This window comes from Passer montanus, unplaced genomic scaffold (assembly GCF_014805655.1).
Source record: "Passer montanus isolate IOZ18808 unplaced genomic scaffold, ASM1480565v1 scaffold38, whole genome shotgun sequence".
Classification (NCBI taxonomy): Eukaryota; Metazoa; Chordata; class Aves; order Passeriformes; family Passeridae; genus Passer; species Passer montanus.
Genome location: NW_024368596.1, coordinates 8,587,641 through 8,610,887, shown reverse-complemented (window position 1 = coordinate 8,610,887; position 23,247 = coordinate 8,587,641). Strand labels below are relative to the sequence as shown.

General features: G+C 45.7%; 1 protein-coding gene across 1 annotated transcript in view; it reads right to left on the bottom strand.

Annotated features, from left to right (window-relative positions):
• Positions 1 to 23,247, bottom strand: part of GPC4 (glypican 4) — a 66,921-nt gene that overhangs the window by 10,057 nt on the left and 33,617 nt on the right. The window contains exons 3-4 of the mRNA XM_039717487.1: positions 12,883 to 13,274; positions 2,326 to 2,491 (exon numbers count right to left, since the gene is read on the bottom strand). Of these exons, the coding sequence (XP_039573421.1) occupies positions 2,326 to 2,491; positions 12,883 to 13,274 (558 nt within the window). The remainder of the gene's footprint in view (positions 1 to 2,325; positions 2,492 to 12,882; positions 13,275 to 23,247) is intronic.

Here is a 23,247-nt window from a genome sequence, read left to right as displayed (position 1 = left end):
ATTATTTCATACTCCTCAGCTTTAAATGGTACTTTGGAGAAATAAGGAATTACAAAGTCTTCTTGTCTCAAAAAACCTACAAACTTTACATCCCAGCTTTACATAATTGACTCACTTATAGACCCACTAGCACACACAAATGCGTATTTCACATGCAACCACATTCATACAGACTTGCAGCACTCGATACAAGTTCTCTGATTTAGCTATTTTTAAATTGATTTGATAGGTTCAAAACCTGCTTTTGACTCGTAATAAACCACTGCCATAACCATAACTTAAACCCACAATGCAAAATCTCATTGAGACCATGGAGGTGGGATTTTGTGAGGTGGTTGGGGGGAAAATTTTTTGGGGTGTTATTTCTTTAATTATTTAAACCTTTAAACACATACACAAGATATTTGTGGCATATGCCCTGCCCTAAACACCAGATATATTTCATTTAATTTGTCTTGAGTGGCAAACTGAGAGAGAAACCAAAGTCTGGAACATAACCAGCACCTGTTCACTTATTAAATTGTCTAAAGAAAGCACAGCTTAAGTTTTCTGTATCTGTACTTCACTGCAACCATCAGCTGAGAGTGCAAGAACCAAGCAAATACTGACAATCAGTGTAACAAAGCTTAATACCACACTTAAGTAATGAATGGGCAAGAAGCCCTTTGGGGAGGAAGCACTGCAAGAAGAAAGCTTTGCTTCCAACCTGGAATCACATGTATTTATTTTGTCTTGTTTAATAATCTTAATTATTGCATGCAGTCCCTGATCAGTCTCGTGTGACAGGGCTCGCCGGCTTCCCCCGGGTTCGTTTTTAGCTGCATACCACCTACAGCAATTAGCTGCTTGTGCTTTTGTCTGTTTTCTGGCATTATGCCCTTCCCTTTCATGGGATTCTTCTTTTCTGCTTGGACTAGATGTTTGCAAGTCTCCTGGCTTTGAGCTATTTCAGCAACAATTGTAGTTGAAATACTTAATATTCTCATGAGAAAGACGGCTGTGAGGACTGGGGGGCTGGGGTGTCAGCCTCCCAGAGAATGACTTGGAAACCCAACTTAGTGTCACATTTAGCTCCCTATATGGAATACACACACAAAAAATGCCCTATGAAAATAACACCCTGCACACGTTCAGTTGGCATGGGCAGCAAAGTGAAAATCCAGTGCAACAGAGGAAAACAAGCTCTAAGACATAAATGTAGCCTGAAATGTCAGCTAGCAGCAATTTCATTTTTAAAAAATCTTGCAACTTAATGAAATCTTTTCTTTCTAACAAACTTTTTTTTTTCCATGAGTGGAATGGGAAGAGTACCACAGCCTTTTCAGTACCAGCAGATACTTTACATGTGCACTTCATCATACATTGACTAGAGTGAAGCGACTGCTCCGGAAGGATGCTCAATCACAGATAAATCAAACATCCCAGAAAAGCAGCACAAATGAAAACATTTAACATTATCTATTGCCTGTGCCCCAAAACGTGACGCACTGCCAATTCTGATGAGCCTTGACCCAAGGTAGAATTTAACATTTCAGTCTGAATTTTATGTACTGAATGATACTGTGTATAAGCACAGAAGAGAAACAAACAGGAGGAAGACGATGGCAAAAGCACTAGCACAATTTCATACAAGACCTGCTGACATTGCAAAAGGATGGTGGCCAAGCACCAAATGAGCTGTTTAAAAACAGATTCAGACATGTCCTATTGAATTTTTTAGTGTAAAATCCAGGCTTACAGCTTTTCTCAAAGCTCTTCATGGCTGGCAAGGAGACTCCCAGCCTGCTGAAGGAGAAAACTGACTTCAGGAAGGACAACTGTATGGTGACAACAAGGTGTAAGGAAACTAGGAAAACTAGCATAGGAAAACTAGCTTGCACACATGCTTGATCCAGCAAGAATATTCTGAGTGTACAAGCCCATGCCACTTCCATCCTCCTAAAGCCTGCTGCAACAGTCACTGGCACAACATTCTCATTTATTTGGAGGGCTGTATGGTGACAACAAGGTGTAAGTGGCATGGAAAAACCAGCTTTCACACATGCTTGATCCAGCAAGAAGAAATATTCTGAGTCTACAAGCCCATGCCACTTCCATCCTCCTAAAGCTTGCTGCAACAGTCACTGGCACAACATTCTCATTTATTTGGAGGTCAATGTGAATGGCAAAAGGTGTGCTGTACACAGAGGTGTGGAAGGAAAAGATACCCGTCACAGATACCTGAAAAACCTGCTACAGCTCAGCACAGCCACTCACAATGCTATGCAGGTGAGGGACACAGTACCAGTGCAGATTTATGTGCAGTTTTAACCCATATTGCCTTACCCATGAAGATATTCCACTCGGCATCCAGGTCCCCTTGGTTGGCCAAGCAGCCCCTCATGACATTAAAGCAGTAGTTGTAGCAGGGCTTCACTGACACCAGACCTCGGCAGTGGGGGCAGTACATCATTTTCAGCAGCGCCCGCGTTCCCTGCGGCGTGGGGTTCACCTTTACCACAGGAAAAGAAAAAAGGACAAGAAAATTAGCCCTCAGTCACTAAAGCAAAAAAACCCACATATTTACCCCAAGGTGCATGGGACAGAGCTGTGCAGAAGAGACAGCAGGGTCAGGCATTGTGGCTGGTCCCTGCTTATGGGGTCCAGAGATCTGGGGAACAGATGAAGGGGTCTGGCTCACCTCCTTGGGTGTATCTGCCACTCCAGGGGACACAGCCCCCATCTCTGCAAAACATTATCTGCACCATGTAGTACACCCTGTATGATGTGGGACCTCTCCCAGGGCTGCAAGGACAGGCACTCCAAGGGGACAGGCAGCACTCAAGCTCAGGGAAGGCAGTAAAATGCACCCAAATCAAGAGATGTCACATCAAGCTGCGCTCTCCGAGCCCTGATACTGAAGATGATGATGCTGGGATTTTTCAGGAAAAAGTGGGACGTCAGGAGGTGATGTCTGACACGACCCCTGTACCAAACCCACTGGGAGCATGCCCTCCTCCTCAGCAGGGCTGTGGCTCTTCCTGGACAATTGCCCAGCAGGGCTCTCCAGCACAGAGACCAGCTTCTTTATATCACATTCAAGTCCCTCAACACAGCATTTACATGACAGATACCCGGGTTCATTTACACTCAGCACTCATCACGCTCAGTAACACCACTCCCCACACCAGAAGGAGGTGGCAGCTACAACCCTGCAGCTGAGGACAAGCCGGGAGGACCCTCAAAGCCAAAAGCCACGGTGCAGCCGCTGGGCGTGCGAGCGGAGCTGTCTGCAGCAGGCACGTCACCCCCGAGCCCTCAACAGGGCTGTTTTCCAAAGTGACTCATGATCATTCATGTTTGATTCACTCTCTGGCCCAGCTTCAAAACATTCATTGAAACCATCTCCATCCAGCCAGTCCAAGGAGCATTAGATCCATCCCAACCACATGGTGGGTCCATCTGAAGCACTGAACAGAGAAGTTCCCTCAAGAGCAAGTTTAAGTGTTAATTAGCCACATATGAAAATAGAAAATTAAGATACAATCAGAGATTCGCTGACAAAACAGGAGTGGTGTCTGGTGTTTTAAACAATGCACCTGAGACTCCTCATAAGGCATTTAGGGAAGTGCTCTAAAGAGGCTGTGATCCAAGACTGTGCTGGAGGAGACACACGACATCCCTGAGAAAGAGCAAAGTCCCTCAACACAAACAGCTGGAGATGTGGATGGCATTCACGTGCTGGAGGTCTGGCTCTGGCAGAGGACAATAGGACTAAGAGGAGATGAATGTACATGAGGAAGTTCTGGTATCACACATATGCCAAGGACCTTATTATTGCCTCCCTCAGTGCAAGGACTATGGAGAACCAAAGCCTAATCTTCTGGTGCAAAACCTTGTTGACAGGCCACGAAACTAGGAGGCAACAGATTTTAACAAAAGCAAATCAGAAAAGAAAAAGCATTACATAATCAAGCTGGCTTTGTTAATAACATCAGCAAAACTTTAAACCCCCTTTTCTTATTGAAAGAGATGATTGATAAAGATCTGCTGTGCTTCTGACAACTCAAACCAATGGTTTCTCTTCAGCAGGCAAGTGAACTGGTTAGAGACAGAAGGACAGTTTTCTGCAGCTGATGCAGCTCAGCACTGGATTTTGGCTGGCCAGCAATGTTCATCAGACAGCACTTCACCCTTCTTTTGTCCACAAAGAGCCTGTATGGCTGAGAAAAAGTAGAATCCATGTAGAAAGCTGTTTGTGGTGGCTGTGGAATCTGATTCAGATGCTCCAGAGCACATACACATTCTATATTATATATATATTTGGAAGGCACAGTGGGAGCAGGAGCCCCAGCAGAAGGCTCCCTATTGGGACAGCACGGCTTTAAAGGAGAGCTGGATCAAATACTAAGAGCTTAAGCAACAGAAACCAGCTAAATCAGATGATTTATAGTTGGAAAACTGGAAACAGACAAATGTAAAGGTATCATCTGCTATCCAGATGGTGCAGTCCTTGCACAACAAAAATGTGGCAGGGGGAACTAAATAACATCTCGCACCCAGAGACAAGAGCTCTGAAGGACGCTCAAGTTTAGTAGTTTTAGCTGTTTCTCTGATAAAAATCCCTTCCTGTGTCACTTAGCAGTGGGTGACAGGACCTCCATGCTAAGTCCAGAGGCTTATCAGCTGATCCTGGCCATCCTAGCACTGTCAGCCCTCACAGCAGTGCTCTGCATCCTCCTCGGGAAGAAAAATTAGGAAAATGTTGACAGCGTGAGCCAGGTGCTAGAGCAGTTTGAAGTGGAATGAGGAGCAGGAGGATTCCCCAATCCCACTGGGGCAAGCTGCAGCTTTATGAAAGGGACTGCATGGCAGCATGCTGCAAAAACCCACCAGCAGAGCTGTGACCCAGCAGGCCCCTTCCCATTTTAGGTTCCCACCTCATCCCACGAGCGCCGAGCGGCTGCAGCCCCGCAGCATCCCTCACTTTGATATTCCATAGGGGTAGACCTTTACAAACCCCAGCAGATGCAGGGGAAACTGAAGCTGCTTTCCTGCATTCCACAGCAGGCAATATGCAATGGTCACTTGGATCAGGTCCTTTGAGCAAAGACACAGGATGATTTTAAAAGCAAGTGAGGTTTTGCTTCCTTCCCCACACAGGTTTGAGTCCTGCAGAGAGCTGAGCAGAGAGGGATCACAAAGGGGTGATGGAAAAGACAAATCCCAGCCTGCAGTGACTGCCAAACTGAGCCCTGCTAGTGATGGATGTAACCCACAGGGAAGCTGTGCAATATAGCTGCAGGTAAAGAGGAAGACAATGGGCAAATTCATCAGTCTAGAATTGGCATTTTATCGTCTCTAAAAGCAACAGGAAGGCACAATCAGAGATCACTCTAAGAGAGAGTTGTGGGGAACACCATGAGCAATTACACCTCGTTACAACAGTGATAAATGCTTAACTGCTTGAGTATCGCTGCAAGGAGAACCTTAACCCCTGGCACGGGGCCTGTACCCAGTCCAGACCAGCTCTGGCTCTGTCAGTGGGGTGTGCCATATGTTGCATTGGCAATTCTTCACAAGCTTTTAATGTTGGCCCTGCCACGCCAGGTGCAAGCTCTTAAAACGCCATTGTATGTAACAGTAAACCCAGATATGCTTTGTTCTGGGGTTGTGTTTATCTTGGAAAGCAACTCAAGTTCATTCAAACCGTACTCTAGAATGACCCTCAAAACCAAGTAATCTCCTTTCTAATAAAGCAGAGTACCAAAGAAAGCTTTATTTGCTGGAGGGGATTTACCCTGGTAGATTTGAACCCAGGTAGTAGTAGCTGCAGTGCACATACCCTGTAAAAGCTTCTGATAGAAGTAAATGCACTCCAGTCCCTTCCTTTTATCTTGTAAAATTTATTTCCTTTCCATGGCGTTCCACGCCACTGCAGCAATCCATCACCCTGTGGTTTCATCATGTAAATTACAATTTGTCCATATCTATACGCTTTGTCAAATGTGAAGATTAAAAGCTGCTAACAGATGTGTTTTGGCACCAATCTTCCTATCAAACTTGCTCCTTAAAAATACAGATTTGCACACAATTCACAAAAATTAAGTGAAAAGCAAACAACTCAGGGCTTAATGCAAATATTTTGTACCACACCTGTTGGGGTAACATCCCAACTTAGATTGACTGGTAAAGGTAAAATCATGTTCCTGTAAAAATGACACGCTCTTGGCATGATAAAATCTGTTTTTTCTTGGTACCTTGTCATACCTGTCCCATTTCAGAGTTTCACATGAGGGAAACTGTTACACCCTTAGCCTTTTCCAACTTGCTGGCAATTGCAGCTGGATGCATTCCTCTGGTAGAAACATCAACACTAAAGTACACACCTATGGAGTGCAGTGCCTTATTCACAGGCTACCACAAAACCACCAAAACTCAAGATAAACTGATCTCTGCAAGCAGATAAAGTTCAGAGAAGCAACTAGATTCTTTTTCATCTCCTTCCCAAGGCAAGGAATAGCTGAGGAAGGATGACAGAGCTCCAACCATGGACAGTCCTGCAGGGAGCTCCCACAGCTGTCAGACAGCCAGAGGTACATTACATTCTCTCACTCTACCCTCAAGTTAACATTAAGAATGTTAATAATAACATTTAAAATCCTGTCAGCTTTAATAACTATTTATAATAACACTGATAACTCAGGCTTTCTTATTTGCCATGCTTGCACAACAACAGCGTTGCCATGCCAGCAGCACAGCTGCCAGAAAACAAAAAATCCAACAATTTGAAAATAAATGTGGTGAAATTACTTTTGTTTTATACTGTTTTATTTGCAGAAAAAAAAAAAAAGAATGACAACAATACTGACTAAAAGAGTAACTTCCCAGTGACATGGAAAGATTATTTCAACAACATACTCTGGAGCTGCATGTGAGATGCTCCAGGTGAGCAGTCATCTTAGACAAGTGAGTTGTCATCGATTTTTGGGACCAACACAACCCTACTTGCATAATTTTTTCCTTCTCTCAGTGTTGTGCAAGAGCCCACAAGAACATCATCTTGGCACACGCTGGTCCTGACGTTCAGCTCACTGTGAGGCAGGACATCACTTGGGAGGCTCCTGGTTTGTTTCCCCACCCCAAATATTCCAATGAAAGTGTTTTGGAATTAACTACGCGTTTAACCAATTTTGCTGGCCTGGTGCTAGAACATTAATAATTTAGACAGCATCTGGTTCAACCACAGATTTAGGCCCCTGAGGTCTTGCACAAGGGAATACATTTAGGAGCGATCTTGGGAACTGCATGACTCCGTGTCTCAACACTTGCTACCCATGGCAGTGTCTGCTGCAGCGTTATCTCGTGCGAGGAAAAGTTCAAGAGTACATTTCTGCTCAATTCCCTACTTACAGTGTGCTCCCCCCACTCCAGAAGTGACAGTGCCAAGAGGAAAAGCAGAGCTCCTGAGAGTCACAGCACCAGGCATTCTGTCTTTACATTCACATGCCTGTCTTCCCCAAGAGCAGCCCCAGCCCACAAGGGGCACGGGGACCTGAGGGTGCCAGCCAAGTGGATGCCTCTCCCCCTGAACACTTGCACAGCCATGCCAGGCTCAGCATCTCCTGCTAATGGTGCTCTTGGGACCAAAGGGCCTTTCACATCAAGCCTGTTCTCTGTAGGAACAAGCCTTTCCCTGCCTCAGACACCATGGATCATGAGGAGTGTTCCATTTGCTTTAATGAGTAAAGCAGCAGGGACATTTATCCGGGCATCTACAACCAAAACCATCCTTAATTATCCTCCACATTGTTTTCAAAAATAGCAGCAGAACCACAGTGCAGGGCAGAGAAGGAAAAAGCCAAAACCATGCCAGTGGACTGAAGTACTCCTGCATGACACCATCTACTCCAAATCCACAGCCCTGTCCAGGCACTCCCAGCCCTAAATCTGAGCTGACTGCTGCTCCAGCGTGCTTTGAAGGCCTAGCACAGGCCCTCAGATGGCTGGAACTGAGGCAGATGCAGTCACATTCTTGGCAGGTCTTCTCAGGGTCATCTTTGATGTCGAGAAGTGCTTGGTATTGTTTTCTGCATTGATGTTTGCCCCTGGTATGTGGAAGGAAATGTCCTTGTGCATGGCAGCCCCTTGGTCTGGCCTCATAGCTTGCAACCTGCTGCCTGGAGAGCGCTGCCCCTTTGGAGGTCCCTCTGCTACACACTGAAAGGGCTCCTTAGCTCCTCGGGCTGTTTCTTAGTTACCCACATAGCAGAAGTGCTGCCCTCCTGTCCCTTCCCAGTGCATGCAAGCAGCATATTCCATTTCTGTCACTTCCCTGGCAAGGTTGGCTTTTGCCTGAGCAAGATATTGCAGCCCTTCGATACAGAAACATGAAATTCTTTCTGAAAGAGGATTACAGTCACATTCCCCTAAAGTCAAACCAAGGGCAAAAACTGCACAGAGGGAGGTTAGATCTCTGACTAAACTTTTAGATCCTCAAATGGTAATTACTAGGGGGTACAACTTTTACCAAAACCAGATCTTGGTGCCCTACTATTTGTTACGACACAGGCCTTAATTCTTATCCATTCATTGTTTTATTATTTTCATCACTGCTTCTCCTAAGCCAGTGGTGGGTCCACATACCAAAAATTACCCAAGTCACAGTTCAGTTTGCTCATGCAGACCAGCAGGTCAACCAACAGCTCAACCTGTGTTCCACAGGTCCTTCATCCTAGATGAGGGTAAAAAGCCACTGGGCTCCCACTCCAGCTTTGGAGCACCTGTGGGAAGGCAATCACCTGTCCCCCTCTGCAATTCTCTGCATAAACAGTTTGAAGAAAATTCCCTCCTTGGCTGTCAACATTACACCTCATTAGGGCAGAAATGGCAACACAAAGAAAGCTGACCTCCTCCACCCACTGGGACATCTCCAGCAGCCTCCTCTTGGCTGCAAATGTCACCAGAGGAGGAAGTGGGCATAACCTTCACATGAAACTGCATTATTTCATATGGCTCATAACTGTGCTTCCAAACTAAACACCATTTCTTGCATACAACTTTCAAGCTGCTGCCTTTCTCAGGGTTCCCAAGGACAGGTTGGAAGACCCTTTCCAGCAGCCCAGATGCTTTGGTAGCAGTCATATCTCACGTGGCTTTCAGCTTGCTGAAGAGGTGATTTGAGAGCCTCCTGAGCTCCCAGCAGTTCTGCCTCAAATTATAGGACACAAGAGGGAAAATGGTAAAAGAATACCAAAAGAACCCAAAACAACAGTTTATCAGGATAAATTTTCTGGGGATCTCCAGAAAACTCTCACCACCACTGCCAAGTGCAGAATGTCACATCCACACATCCTGGTCTGCAGAGAGATGGTGACACAGAGCCAGGAGTTCAATGCTGGGTGGCTGCATGCTTCAGCCTTCATGTGCCCCTAATGCTGACCTCCAGCCAGACCTCACCTCTCAGCTCCTCCTGACCCTACAAAATGCTATCAGGGAGCCCAGCCCTTGATTCCACTTCTTCCCTCACAAACAAGGACCTTCACCCCATACCTGTAGTTGACCTGCAACCCTACAAGCCCCAGTGCACTTTGCCCTCAAAGGTGTCATGACCCTTGACCAGGCTGTGGGTTTAATGGCATGCAATTATGGGAACATCTCAGCAGCCTGAGAAGTGCCCAGTTGCAGGTTCTCATCCTTTTTCAGTCACTCATGGCTCTGCCTTCTATTTGCTCCTTTTTTCCAGCCCTGGCCAGGGCAGGAAATGTCACTCCTGGCAGCAATTTAACCTGGCTGACTTCAGTGCTTGTCCAGGGCTAAGCACCAGGAGAGTGATTAGGGGACAGGCAGATTTCCATCTCCCCAAGGCAGGGGCAGGGAGGTCAGGGGGAAAACACCCAGCACCAGCACAGGATGGAGAGAAGCACTGGAGGCCTCCAGCCCCTTCCAGCCAACCTCAGAGGCCTCTAACAGGCAGAAACAGCATCCTGTACAGATCTGCTGCTCAGAACAGATCTAGAAAATACTGTACTTTTTGGGTCCAAAGAAGGGAATTTGAGGGGTGAAGACTTGAGCATCGAAATAATGGGGTTTAGACAGCTTGAAAAAGAAAGAATTTTTTTTCTCTCAAAACCATACAGCTTTCTCTCTGTTGTGTATTTCAGCACAGTGGTACAGTTTTTTTTGATCCATTCAAGGCTGAATTTGAAGTTATTTTCTAGCATTCTGGCTCAGAAATCAAGCATACTTGCAGCTTTTCAATATTCTCTCTTCTTTTACCCCTTTATTCCCAAACTCACACAAGAACAATATAACTCCCTAGTGAAGATGTAAAAATATCTGGGATCATTAAAAAACCATCAAGGCCATTGCACTGTAGAGTGCTCTTTGCTCTCCTGATAGTATCCCGGGAAAGTACACAGCTGGGCCTTGCAGTAGTTTGCATTTCTCCTCCAGAAGATTTTCAATTAAACATTTTTAACTTACTTGTCACAAAGCACATTAAAAGTAAAACTAATTTGCATTCCTTCGGACATTTTTTCATAAAGAAGAATGAAGATTTATCCCCCAAGTTAATCCCTGGTATAAGCAGTCATTCCACTACAACTCCTGAGTAAAAATAATAAGGAAGAAAAGTCAATGGAGTCATTACATAGAGCTCAGCAAAGCCAGCCTAATCTATATGTAATGTGGGAAGCCCCAAAACACAACCACAGAGCAGCAGGCATAAAAACATCAGCTTTTAAACTCACATCTAGGATTTCCCTTTGTGTCTTGCAGAAACACAATGTTAGATTCCCACTGAATGCGATTAAAACACTACAGGAAAGATTATTATTCCTTCTACTGCTGCAGCTAAAGCTTAGGTATTCAGCAGCAGGGACTTTTGTTACTGCTTGGAAAAGTCAACCTGTTGCAGGATTTCCACTGCAACTTGTGAAATTGAAGTGGAAAGTAGAGCAACTGTGACTGTCCACGGCACGTGAGCTATTTTTGCAGCTGCGTGGGACTCTGGGTAGCTTTCCACACTCAAGCAATTAATTCTAGGGTTGAAGGCAACTCTACACTCAAGGATCTTCAAAAGGGAAAGAGAAATCACAATGCCACCTCGGGTTCACGACTGATTCGTAACAGATGCAGGGACTGCAGCCCTCGTGGTTCCGTGTCAAGCCTGGAGACGTTTTGATGAATTCTGAGCAGATGGAGCATAAACACGATCCCTCACCCATGCACGTTTACTGCCTATCAAGTAATTGCACTGTACAGGGGCTTAATGTCCAGACCTCCCACCCAAATATTTCATCCACACTCTACAGCAGTGAAAACCCCATCCCCTGACCACAAGAGCTGCCACACAGCCACAAAACAAAGGCCAACAAATCTGAAACCCCAACCAAGTGTCAGCAGGCTTGGCCAGTGGCCTGGCACAGAGACATCACACTTCATCTGCCACCACCCCTCCCTCCCACCAGGACAGCATCCCCGAGGCTGAAAGGTTTTGTGATCTCGTCAGAGTGATCCCACGTGTCACACATAAACCTCCACACACCCATCCAACACATTAGTCTACCTTAAGAGTCATCTCTATGAGGTGGGGAGCCAAGGTGTCCAAGGACCTATATCTGTCACCGCTAATCCTCAACCAGCAGCACCTTAGATTACCTTAAAGTCATCTCTATTAGGTGGGGAGCCAAGGTGTCCAAGGACCTATATCTGTCACTGCTAACTTGCAACTCACTCCTGCAGTCTGGGTATCCTAGTTAAGCAGCTCCTTCCTTGCGAATATTCTCTGCCCTTCCATACATGTTCTGGCCTGTTGCCAGCTGTTTGCCTCATTTCTCTTCAAGAAAAATTAACATAGAAGCAGATTCCCCCCCCCCCCCCGCCATCCTCAGAGACAGTATTTTAATATTATCCCCATAAGTAAAAGAAATTTGAATGATTATCTCATTTAAGGATGCTGTTTGTGCTGCCTACAGAACTGCATTCTGCTTCTAATAGTATCTGAACAGCTATTCTTTTTTTTCTCCTGGCACTTGGGGTGATTCAAACTCCTGCCTGCTCTTTCAGCCTCACGTTTTATTACTCCATAACCAGGTAGAGAGAAAGTAAATGTCTCTCTGCCCAATTAAATGATTACAATAAATCTTCCACAGCCCACAGGAAATGAGCTGAGTTTGTTAAAGGAAATCGCTAATATTTGTTATCTTACATAATCACTTCAAGGGGATTATTGACTGTTCCCTATACCATACAATCCAGACCAAAATTAAAGACAAATCTCATGTCAAAAAAGCAGTCACCCCACTTAAACAACTCCAAAGTGATTTATATGAAGAGGGAGGTAAACATTTAAGTGACCAACAAATCACAGCTGTTTTATTTCCCCAAAAAGTGACTTTTCTAGAAAAGTCTGAGGTCTAACTTGTGCTGCATGTGTGGCACCAAGTACAAGTGGCTTCTGCCCTGTGCAGATGGCTCAAGCTTACTGTTGTCACAAAAGTGCTGCTTGCTCATGTGAACTGCCTCTCCCCATGCCCTGGAGCAAGGAGCAAATCATCAGCTGCTCCATAATAGATGCCTGCAGCATCCCTGACTCACTGTAATTTAAAGGCAATATTAAGAAGAAGATATGGCCATTACACAAGCAAACATGGTTATTTCCACTGCAGAAGGCATTTAATTTCCTGCTGTTGTTGCTCCCTAGACAGGTGGAAAGCATCCACCTGGGGAACTGGGCTGTGGTGTCCTCAGAACGTGACTCTACAACACAACAGCGCAGCCCACATACATGGAGCTGGGTCCCACCCGCGCTCAACCACCACCACCACCACCTCTAGGTGCAGGAAAACAGGGAGAGATGCTGCTTGTCGTGGCTCCAAAGGACATGGGGACAGAGCTCACCGCAGACACTTTGCTGATGACGTCCCTGGCGACGGCCAGGCCCTGCGCGAAGGTGCGGGCGGCCACGAAGGCTCGCGTCACTTGCAGCTTGAGCTTCCGCGGCACGTCCCCGAAGGGCTTCAGCTGCTCCGTGTACTTGCTGACACACTCCAGGTACTCATCCGTGAAGTGGTACTGGGGGTTGACCAGCCGGAACATGCGCTCCAGCAGGCGCGCCCAGAACTCGTTGAGCATCTCCTCCAGGTTGACGCTGCCGCCCACGTAGTAGCGCTTCAGCTCCACGAAGAGGTCCTTGAAGAGCTCCGAGTTCTGCATGTACAGCCGCCCGTACGTCCGCACAAACATGTCGTTCAGAGACTTCTCTGCGTTCTCCAGGAGCTCCTTGAAGAACTCTAGGAAAGAGGGAGGGGAGACATGGTAAACGCGGGCGCTGGTTGTGTGTTCACACATAACCGCTGCTTAACTGGAGGATTAGCGCAACAAGACCATCATCAAACTGAAATGGAAAATTGAAGGACTCCCCCAGAAATTTTCAATGTCTATACCTCAAAACCACGTCTATCTCAAACTTTTTGATTACTCTTCATAAACCAATCCCCAAAACTCTCTGTGGACTGGAAGACTTGTACAAGTGAAGTATCTCCTGATACAAATATGAATATCATGATTAAGACTCAGCAAAAGAAGACAAAAAAAGCGCAAAAGTTTCTGATGTTTCTATATAGGCATCTTAAAAGATGTAATTTCAAAGAACAACATATTGGAAAGAAAAAAGGTGGTTTTGTGAAACAGATGTTTTGCACAAACAAGTCCTTCTTTCCATGTCTCAACGATTCATTTTCCAAGATTATCATAAACCAGCCTCAAAAATGAAAAAAAATTAATACATTTAAGAAACATGTTCTTTCTCCCATCCTGCAAGTTCATAATCTCTCAGGGCAAGGCCTGACCACTTACCCAATTGGTCCTGATCCCAGAAGGGGCTTCAGCTGTTTCTGCCAGTGTGAAAACCCCCACAAATATACCAGAATTTGCTTAAAATCTAAGGCCTAAACACTTGGCACAGTAACAAGAGATTTTTCAAATGATGAAGGACAGATAGGGTTTGTGATCTTTATAATTTTCTAAAAGCAAAGCCCCACTTTGGTTCACTCTCTGGGAGCACTGGCCAGCCCAGAGTGGCTGCTGCCATGTCTTGGCAGTGCCACATGTGTCTCCAACACTGATAACAAGTTGACCCGATGCTGATACCACTGCAGAAGCAGTTTAAAGAACACGTCCTCCAAAAACACATCACCACATCCTTGACACGTGTGTCTAAGCACAAACCACCCTGCCACAAAGCCTTTGCCTTGGAGATTTGGCATAGATGAGATAAAATAAAATAAAACAAAAAATAGGGAAGGGGTCCGGCAGGCCAAAAGCATTTGGGCCATTTTGGAAAAAAACTCCCTGCTGTATGGCTTTGGGGGCAGCTAAGGAGGGCAAGGTAGGTGCCACAGGGACAAAGCCCCCCATGCCTGTTTGCTGCAGCCCCACAGGGAGCACCAGCACCCCAGGGAGCGGGTCCAGCCGGGTGAGGAAGCAGATTATTTTATGCATGCCACCAGCAATTGAGGATTCTGACCTCTGCTTTTCTGTGACTCATATTCAATAAATATTTTTTAATAAAACATGCCTCTGTGGTTTTCTAAATCCTCAAAGGAGCAATGCTTAGAGCTAGAAGTTGTTATAAGAGAGGGGGAGAAATATTTTGGCCCAGTGTGAATTTAAACCTTGTTAAAAGACATTAAAAGTATGCTGAAGTTCAGATTTTCGTCTTCAAAGTGCTCCAGTATAAACAAAGCCTAACACAGAAAACATTTTCTGGAAAAACTGAAACATTCCATGAGTTCCTGATGAACAAAGTCATGGGGTTCAATGCCTGACACGGCTGTATATAATGCAGCCTCTTAGGAGCACAAGAGAAATGATCCAGGGAAGAGGAGATTGATTTCAAACACCCAACACGTCCTCTGTCCAATATCAGCAGGAACCTCCACTTTCGTTCCCATGACTGGCATTTCCTCTCCAGGAAGATTTTTTTCTGTTGAGTTTATACTATAGAGATTAGCTTGGTGTATATTAATTTCTAATTCACTTAATCATTTTGAAGGCTCACTTCCTTCCTTTATTCAGACCTTTTAGTATCACCAAACAAGTTGTTTATTTAAATACTTCTGTACCAGGCACAAAACCTGCTAGATGCATCAGCAAACTCTTCAAAAATAATTAGTTTTTTTAAATTATATTGATGGCAAATCTACCAGATAGCTCCAACCACCAGTCTAAAGAACCCAAAGCAATGTTTTAAGCCAAGAAAGTTATCTTAAGTAATGCATCCATATTACCACAACCAATTTATTCTCCTGACCAAACTAATTTTATTGGTTACACTCCAAAGTGGAAGTTGAATAGACTGTATCCAAGCTTTAGAGCTCATAATCTCTTAGCAATTTTTCATGTGGGCTAGAACCAGGTATGTTCATTAATTATCATAAAGAAAATCCTGCAATCTAATTAGCAGCAAATACCTGCACACCTGCAGCCTTCCAGCCAGCAGCTTTTCCTTGCCCAAAAGGAAGGTAAATAAAGGAAATGAAAACTTCCCACCACAACCAGGCACTTCCAGAAGCTCAACACAGCACTGCTGAAGGAGGCAGCATGCATGCACAGCACCATTGTCTCTGGCTCAAGCTTCAACCACCATTTTCATGGACAGAAAACTCCTGTTCCCAAGTGCCACCTCCCAAAGCAGGGAAGGAGGGCAGAGGAGGCTGTGTCTGCAGCATGGAGTCAGCATCCACCCCTGCCAGCACACACCTGTATCCCTGAACGTGCCAGGCAGGATGCCCAGGTGACCAGTGCCTGTGGCTCGGCCACTGCTGGCACCTCGAGGCTCCTGGGGGGAAGGTGGGGTTGGATGGAGGGGAGGGGGGATGTCAAGCATGAGGGGTCACTCAACACAGCCAGCAGGGATGGACCCAGCAGTGGGATGTGCATGGCATCTTCCTCCATGCAGTGCGCAGCACTCTTAACCTGGTCAGCAGCAGTAATTAAATTATGTCTATAGATGCATTTTAGTGTAGCTGTTGGCACAGTGACGTGGAGATAGAAACTGCATCCTCAGTTTCTATCTCCACGTCAAGAAATCAGCTTGGGCACCACAAAGAACATTAATCTTTTCTCTGTGCAAACTACAGGCACAGATGCCTGCAAGGAATAGAAAAAAGCCTGAAAGTCCTTTTTATGAGTTAAATGCTAATCTGACTAGTAACTCGCTATATCTAATTAGATACTAATTCTGCCCTTCACAGAAATGAGCTGATTAGCAAACACCAACATAACCCAGCATTAACCTTGCCACCACAAGAAGAAAAATGGCAGGTTCCTCTCTTACGTCTTGACTGTTTGCTGGGTAAAATAAATGACCACCTTTCATTTGTATTAGAAGTTGACTTGTTCTCAAACAAAGCAAACACACAAAGGCCTCGGTTGCTTATTTTACAGCACTGTAAAAGCACGTTTTACAGCTGTGTTGCAAGCAATCTGTACTCATTAAATTATCACTCTGACAGGCTTCCTGTGAAAAGCTGTCAAATGCAAACATTTTTCACAGACGACAAATCATACTTTGCCAGTGCTCCCTCAGACACTGCTATCTGGAGGGATGGCAGGCTCTCTCTTCCCTCCAGTTATCTTGTTTAAACTCCCTGGACAAGGGCTGGCCCCTCTTGCAGGCAAACAGGCACACACACGGTTGGGAAGGGTTTTACAAACTGACCTGCAGGAGCAGCTTGTGGCTCCAAGGTCTCCCTGGCTCCCCTGCCTAAGAGCAGAGCCTGCAGAGAGGAATGGCTTACACAGAGAGGATGAACCACAGACAAGGCTTTGGGATAACATGGCACAGCCAGCTCTGGTCCAACCTGACCGAGGAGCAAGGCCATGCTGTACTGCTTCAACACACCTCAGCCAAGTCCTGCTGGTGCAAAGTCACCTTCTCACTCAAGGTGATGCTCAGGAGAACAAGCTCCAGGCTGAGAGAACCAGCACTGAGGGACCAGAGCCACAACACCTTTCTTAATGTCAAGAAACAATTTAAAAATTTGTCTGTATTGCAGAATGAATCCTGTGCATGCTACGAGCTTTGATGCTCAAAGGAAGATGACATTTCCAATGCAATTAACTTTAAGAGGCAGAAAAGGCAGTAATCTACAGTCAGGCAATCTACAACTCTGGGCTCTGTTTATTCTTTTAACATTTTTTAATTTCAGGGCAGAATTTCAATGCCCACCACTTTGTGAAAGCCTAGAGATGTCAGGAAATTGTAAGAAAGTTAGGATGTGACATATGTGCCATCTCTGCAATAAAAATCCTGGGGAAAAACGTCTCTGCTTTTGAACAAATCATTCTTTCAAAGAGCAAATTGAGAAACATAACCATAGTTACTTGGAAATTTCCTTTTTTTAGATAATAAAATGTTGTACCTCTCTGGAGCTTGAGGGCAGACCAGCCCTGCCAGTAACCCAGTGCAGGAGAGCACTGCATCTCCCCAAGGTGCTTCCACATGACATCTAGATTCCACTGCCAGAATAATTCAAAACAATCTTTCTTCCAAATTGCAGATACATGAGCTAATTGAAGAAACACACTCACTCCACCCACTGCAAGACAGAGTGAACCCCACCTCCAGACAATACATCTACTTCTTTTGACTTTCAGACCCAATATATTTTTGCTCTTGCATGCACAGCTGCCACCTGAAAATATTCTTTTTTGTTGGTTTGGTTTTTTAAAAGTAAGAAAGGATGCAGTGTTTTCCTATTCCTTGCGCTAACATTTTCAGATATTTCAAGAGTGGGATTTTCATACAAGAGTGCTTTTGCTGAGGAGTCCAGTGCTGCAGGGCACAGTCCTACCTAAATCAAAGGCAGCTCCTGGAAATGAGATGAACACATCAAAGGGGCACATTCCCCTTCACCCACAGACAGATTTGGCACTTCCATACATGCGCTGGCAACAAAGGAAAAAGCAGAAAACATTGCCTGGTCTGAGCTGCCACCAGCTGCCCTGTGTCAGCACCCCAGCACTGGTGTCCTCAGCCTCCCCAGCCCTGCCCCAGGCAGAGTCCTCAGGGCTGAATCCAGAGCTGACCACAGCAGGAGTGCAAAGCTGTGCTCTCAATTTCTTTATCTTCAGGAGCAAAACACATTTATTTCAGGGACTTCTTTCACACAGAGAGGCACAGTGCTCCACACTTACTGCTCTTGTAGCCACTGCAAAGAGTCAAATCAGCAGTGACCCAGGGCTCAGCACCTAAAACCCCCACGTTTTATAGAACACAGGAAACCTCAACTGCAGTGCAAAAAAGGGTCAAGTCTTATCCAAGAGTTTAGCAAGGCTGCCGAGCCAATGTGCTTGCTACAGACACCCATCTGTTGCCCATGTTCAGGTGTGCTGGGACCCTTCCAGAAGGACACCAGGGCTCCTTTCTGCTCCCAAAAACCCTTCTGCTCCCCAAAGCCACCAGACATGCTGCATTTCCCATGCACCAGGTTTCCTTAGTTAAGAGCTGAGTTTTCAATTGGCCTTATTCTGTTTGACGTTGGCAAATCAACTACACAAACAGATCCCAGGTAGACGTGCAATTACTAAACCACCTTAAAAAACAAATAAACTCAGGTTCAAGCACGCATATGGAACAGGCTGAATTTTTATGGGCACAATTAATTAGTTTCAGATAATTTGCCACCCAGCATTTTGAGCATACTCTTAATATATTGTCCAGATTATGATTAATTAAGGACCGTCTGTCTTAGCAAAACCTTTAATTTGCTTGTCTGTATAGACAATTATGCTTTCTAGTGTGTACAAGAGAACACTGCCACAAAGAGATTAATTATATTTTCTCCTTAAAAGGTTTACTCATAAAATGTCCACAACAGCAAGATGGATTCCCAGACAATGCTCCTGCCCAAGCCACAGTCCCACAGGCTGTGCTGTGGATGGGCTGGCTCCATCCCTGGGTTTTCCAGAGGTGCAGATGCAAACTCCACCCTGCAGCTGCTCCTACTGTCTAAAGCAAAATCCAATCCAGACAGATAAATGGAATTTGGGAGAAAAGAGACAAATGTTTCCCAGCTCTCTTCACCTGGAGGCTGAAGCCGTCCACAGCCATGCCACCTAGTCCAAAGGGAGAAAAGTAATTATTTTTTTCTGAATGTGCTTCATTATTTTTAATATGCCTTCACTTCCTTTATTGCATATACAGCATTTGTAATTTCCACCAGGGAAAAACAAATCCTAGCTTAACAACCTTTTTCCGGAAGTGTTGAGAAACCGATGAACACATAGTGTTAACACATTTATTGAATATGAACTCAGAAGGGCAGGGCAGATCCACAAGCTGTTTATCTGTCCTGTTTTCAAACATGTGTTAGCACTTATTGACATGGGAAGAACTCTTTCACAGGGCTTGAAGAAGTACAGGCTTAAATCTTGCCAGTGTCACAGCAACAGCCACAATATGTGAGCACTGCAGAGCTGGGAAGAACAACATCTCCCTGAACTTTGCTTGATTAGTGAAAGTCAAGACAACATAAACAACTAGGTCACAGTCTCATAGGTTAAAAAAAAAAAAACACCACAAAAAAACCCAAGTTATCTAGAAGTTCTGGTTTCTGGAGCACTGTGGGGCTAGTGGAGTCCAGAAGAGCAGGGCAAGATGACACACAGCACTGGGTAGCACCATCAATCACACTGACACTGAGCTTGCTAGAGATTAAGGAGCAGTGAAGGAAAGGACAATGTGGAGATGGCTGTCTGTGATCCAAGAAACAAACAGCAGCACATTGCATCCTGCTGTACATACCAGCCATCCCACAAACTAGGAAAAACAGTGAGAAATGTCCTTGGTCCCCTCTTAGTCCATCCTGCTCTGCCACATCCTTGCAGCAGGATGAGCCCAGACTCCAGAGCCTCCTCATTCCTGGTTTCAGGGACTGTCACTGCTCACACATCCCATTTTTGGTCAACTACGCTGAGTTTTCTCCCCCTGCTTTCATGTTGCCTCCTTCCCAAGCAGCAGGTCCATCATTCCCAGCACTTCCATCCCCCTCCTTGCAACAACTCTTCCTCAAGGTACCTCCTGGCAGCTGTTTCTTCTTCCTCTGTTATTTGCTCTTCCCTCTACTCCCCCAATGCCTAATTTTCACTGCACCCATTCCTCAATCTCTTCAGCCACACCTGTGATTTCTCAGGTGCTTCGCCCTCACCTCACATCCATCTCGTACCAATACACCAAGATCCCAGCCCAAACTTCACCTGCAAGTGAGCTCCTCCAGGCTGCCTCCCACACTCTCCCAACGCAAAGGAACTTTTTGGGACACTCACTAAGGTATTTCACAGGTACATGCTTTCCCAAGCCTCCCTTCCTACTGCTGTCAGCGTGTGAGGAGGGCCTGCACTACTCAACAGTGGGGATGTCTTTGCTGCTCCCATTACCTCAGTTACCCTCATCTCATTACACTCGCACAGAGAGCTCTTCCAGCTGGGGCTGCCTCTTCTTTGTTCAGCCAGCATGTGAGTGGCTGGACACTAAGACATTACAGTACATTAAACACTGATAAAGTAGCTCCAGCCCTGCACCAGTGGGTTATCACACCCCCAAGCCAAACCACCACCACCAAAATGAGCAGCAGCCACCACAACTATGAACATAGGCTTGGTGGCTCCTTTGTGCAGGAAGGAGGAAGAGAGAGTTAATTTTAAACAGACAAACAATAGCTTATTGACTGGTTGACATCAATTAGTAACCAGAGAGCAACAGGCACGTTTCCTGTAGCCATGTACAAAGCCTCTTGCCTGCATCTTTGCTTTTGGGAAAAAAAGCCAGAAGGATAAGAGCAGTTTACCTGTGACCTTAAGAGCAGCACTGCTTTGACCTGAGATCAATAGGAGTGTTTCATCCCCCCAAGCCCATACACAAACTGCTTTTTCCCCTTGCTGAAGTCTTTGCTGTTACAAGATCTAATATCTTTTTTTCCCCCTCTCCTAATCAACAGGGCAGGAACCCCCTTCACTTCACCCTATGAGACTTCCTATTTCTGTGGTAACTTGAACTTGACCTTAGGATCTTTCCAAGCATCCCAAAAGAGAGGTCTGGTTCTCACCACTGTCAGAAAAGCATAACCCTTCTCAATGAACAAAACTAAAAATCATGGTGGTGTACGTACCTCCTTAAAAACCTCCAGATGGAGAGGAGCCAGTTGAACAAAAACAAAGAATAAACAAACTTCCAAGGCACAGACAGCAGACAATTTGTTTCATTGCTGTTGCACTGAGTGGGAAAGCACAAACAAAAAGCCCACAAGTGGGATTTTCTAAAGGAAGTGTGTTAGTGGTTTCTCCCTCCAGCTTCTCCTCAGTGACTCCCTCCCTATCCTTGGGAAGCAACAATCTGAAACCAAGTCCAAAGGATTGCCTCTCCACAACAGCTTCTTTGAGGTCAATTTTCCCAACATCTTCTGCCCTGGTTGGTGTGAGGCTTGGGGCCAGCCATTTGTGGGGAGGGCAGAACAAGGCTGCACCTTCACCTCACTGGGAGTGGGTGCAAAGACCAAACCACCCTATTATTTGTGCCTTAATGATGCCATGGTCATCAGTGCCCTCACCTGAACGTGGGTGGCAAGGGGAGAGCTCTTCCCACCACGCAGGTTTGTTCAGAAGCTCAAACTCCATGCAGCTGTGGCACAGCAGAGGTCCACCACTCAGTGCTCCAGCTGTGCCAACACACCTGGAGCTGCCTCCTGCAGATATGAACGTGCTGGCAGCCAGCACTGGCCCCATAGTTCTGGGTGCCACAGACATGGGGGACCCTGCCAAAGGAGCAGGATGAGGGCCCAGGTCTCTGCTCCTACAGGCAGTTTCCAGTAAAAGAGTTAATGTGAGATGAAGGTCCCCAAAGGGCAGTTATTTTGGTAAGGCAGAGCACCCCGATGGGCTGCCAAATTCTAACTATAGGAGCAGCAGGCTGGGCACCTGTGGGGCTCATCTTTCACTGTTTGCCTCCACACTGCCTGAAGCAGCAGAAAGGAGACCACCAAAAGTTTTCTCTTGTCCCCTCTGTGTCCTTCCCAGTTATTAATACATCCCAGCTATGTATCCCACTGCAACAGCACACCTCCCTGAGAACTCATACCTGGAGACAGCAGCTGGAAGCAAAGGGTTACCTGAACAATAAAAATTAAATTCTGAAATTAATTACAGGCTTTTTCCTGCAGTTTCAGCAGAGCTTGGAAGCTATTTGGCCAATGTTCTTCTGACCAGTCTCTTGGACTCAGCCACATGCCAGTTACTGGAAGAAATTCATGTACCCAGGAGTAACTCAGGGCTTACACTTTGGTCAAGGGCACCCTGGGATGCTTCAAAGATGCTCATCATGATCACACTTTGTACCTGTAGCAACCCTGTCCAATACAAACATGGAGCCCACAAACAGGAATCCCTCTCCAGCCCCTCAGCCTGCTCCTTGTACTGCAGAGGGGTTGTGTGTACCATGAAGGTGGGGACCCCTGGCCAGCTCTTTCTTCTTGGATTTGGTTTCTTTCCACTTACTGTCCCCAAAGGGTTTCCTTTTACACTTCTGTATTTGTTTTATCTTAAATGCTAATGGAAAATCCAGAGAGATTGGATCAGAAATGGAACTCCTGGCATTTAATCGCTTCCCAGATGCTGGCGTGGGCTGCACCATTTGATACAACTCCTTCTGTCATCTGGGCATTGGGAACACCAAACCTGCTGCCAGCCCAGCCCAGAGACAGACCCCTCACACACTTCCCTCCTGTACAATGAGGGCTGCAGAAGTTTGCTGCCTTGCCTAAGCCTGGAGTGCACAAAAGAAAGGGACACAACTTGGTTTAAGTGCAACAAGTGAAGTGCTTGTGAAATACAGGGGCAGGAGAAATAAGGAGCTTGTGGGACTCAGCTGCCCCTCTATTTTTTCCCCCCAGAAAAGGGCTTAGCACAACAGTTACATCTTCCAAGAGATTCAGGATGTGTCTTTAAAAAGTGAAAAGTAAGAACATCTTATCTAGGAAGCAACGGAACAGCGGAAACACTGCAGAAGAGTTATGGGCTATGTCCTGTCCTGGCTCCAATTCCTCAAAACAGCTGAGCAGTTTCCCCAAAGCACTGCTGGCTAGCACAGACCCTGGCGTGGAAAACTTCAGCCTCAAAGGGCAAAAGAGGTGAAAGTTCAAATTTAATACATGGAACTGAGCGTTTATGCAGTCTTAATGTCACTATTAATTCTAATAATGTTATTAA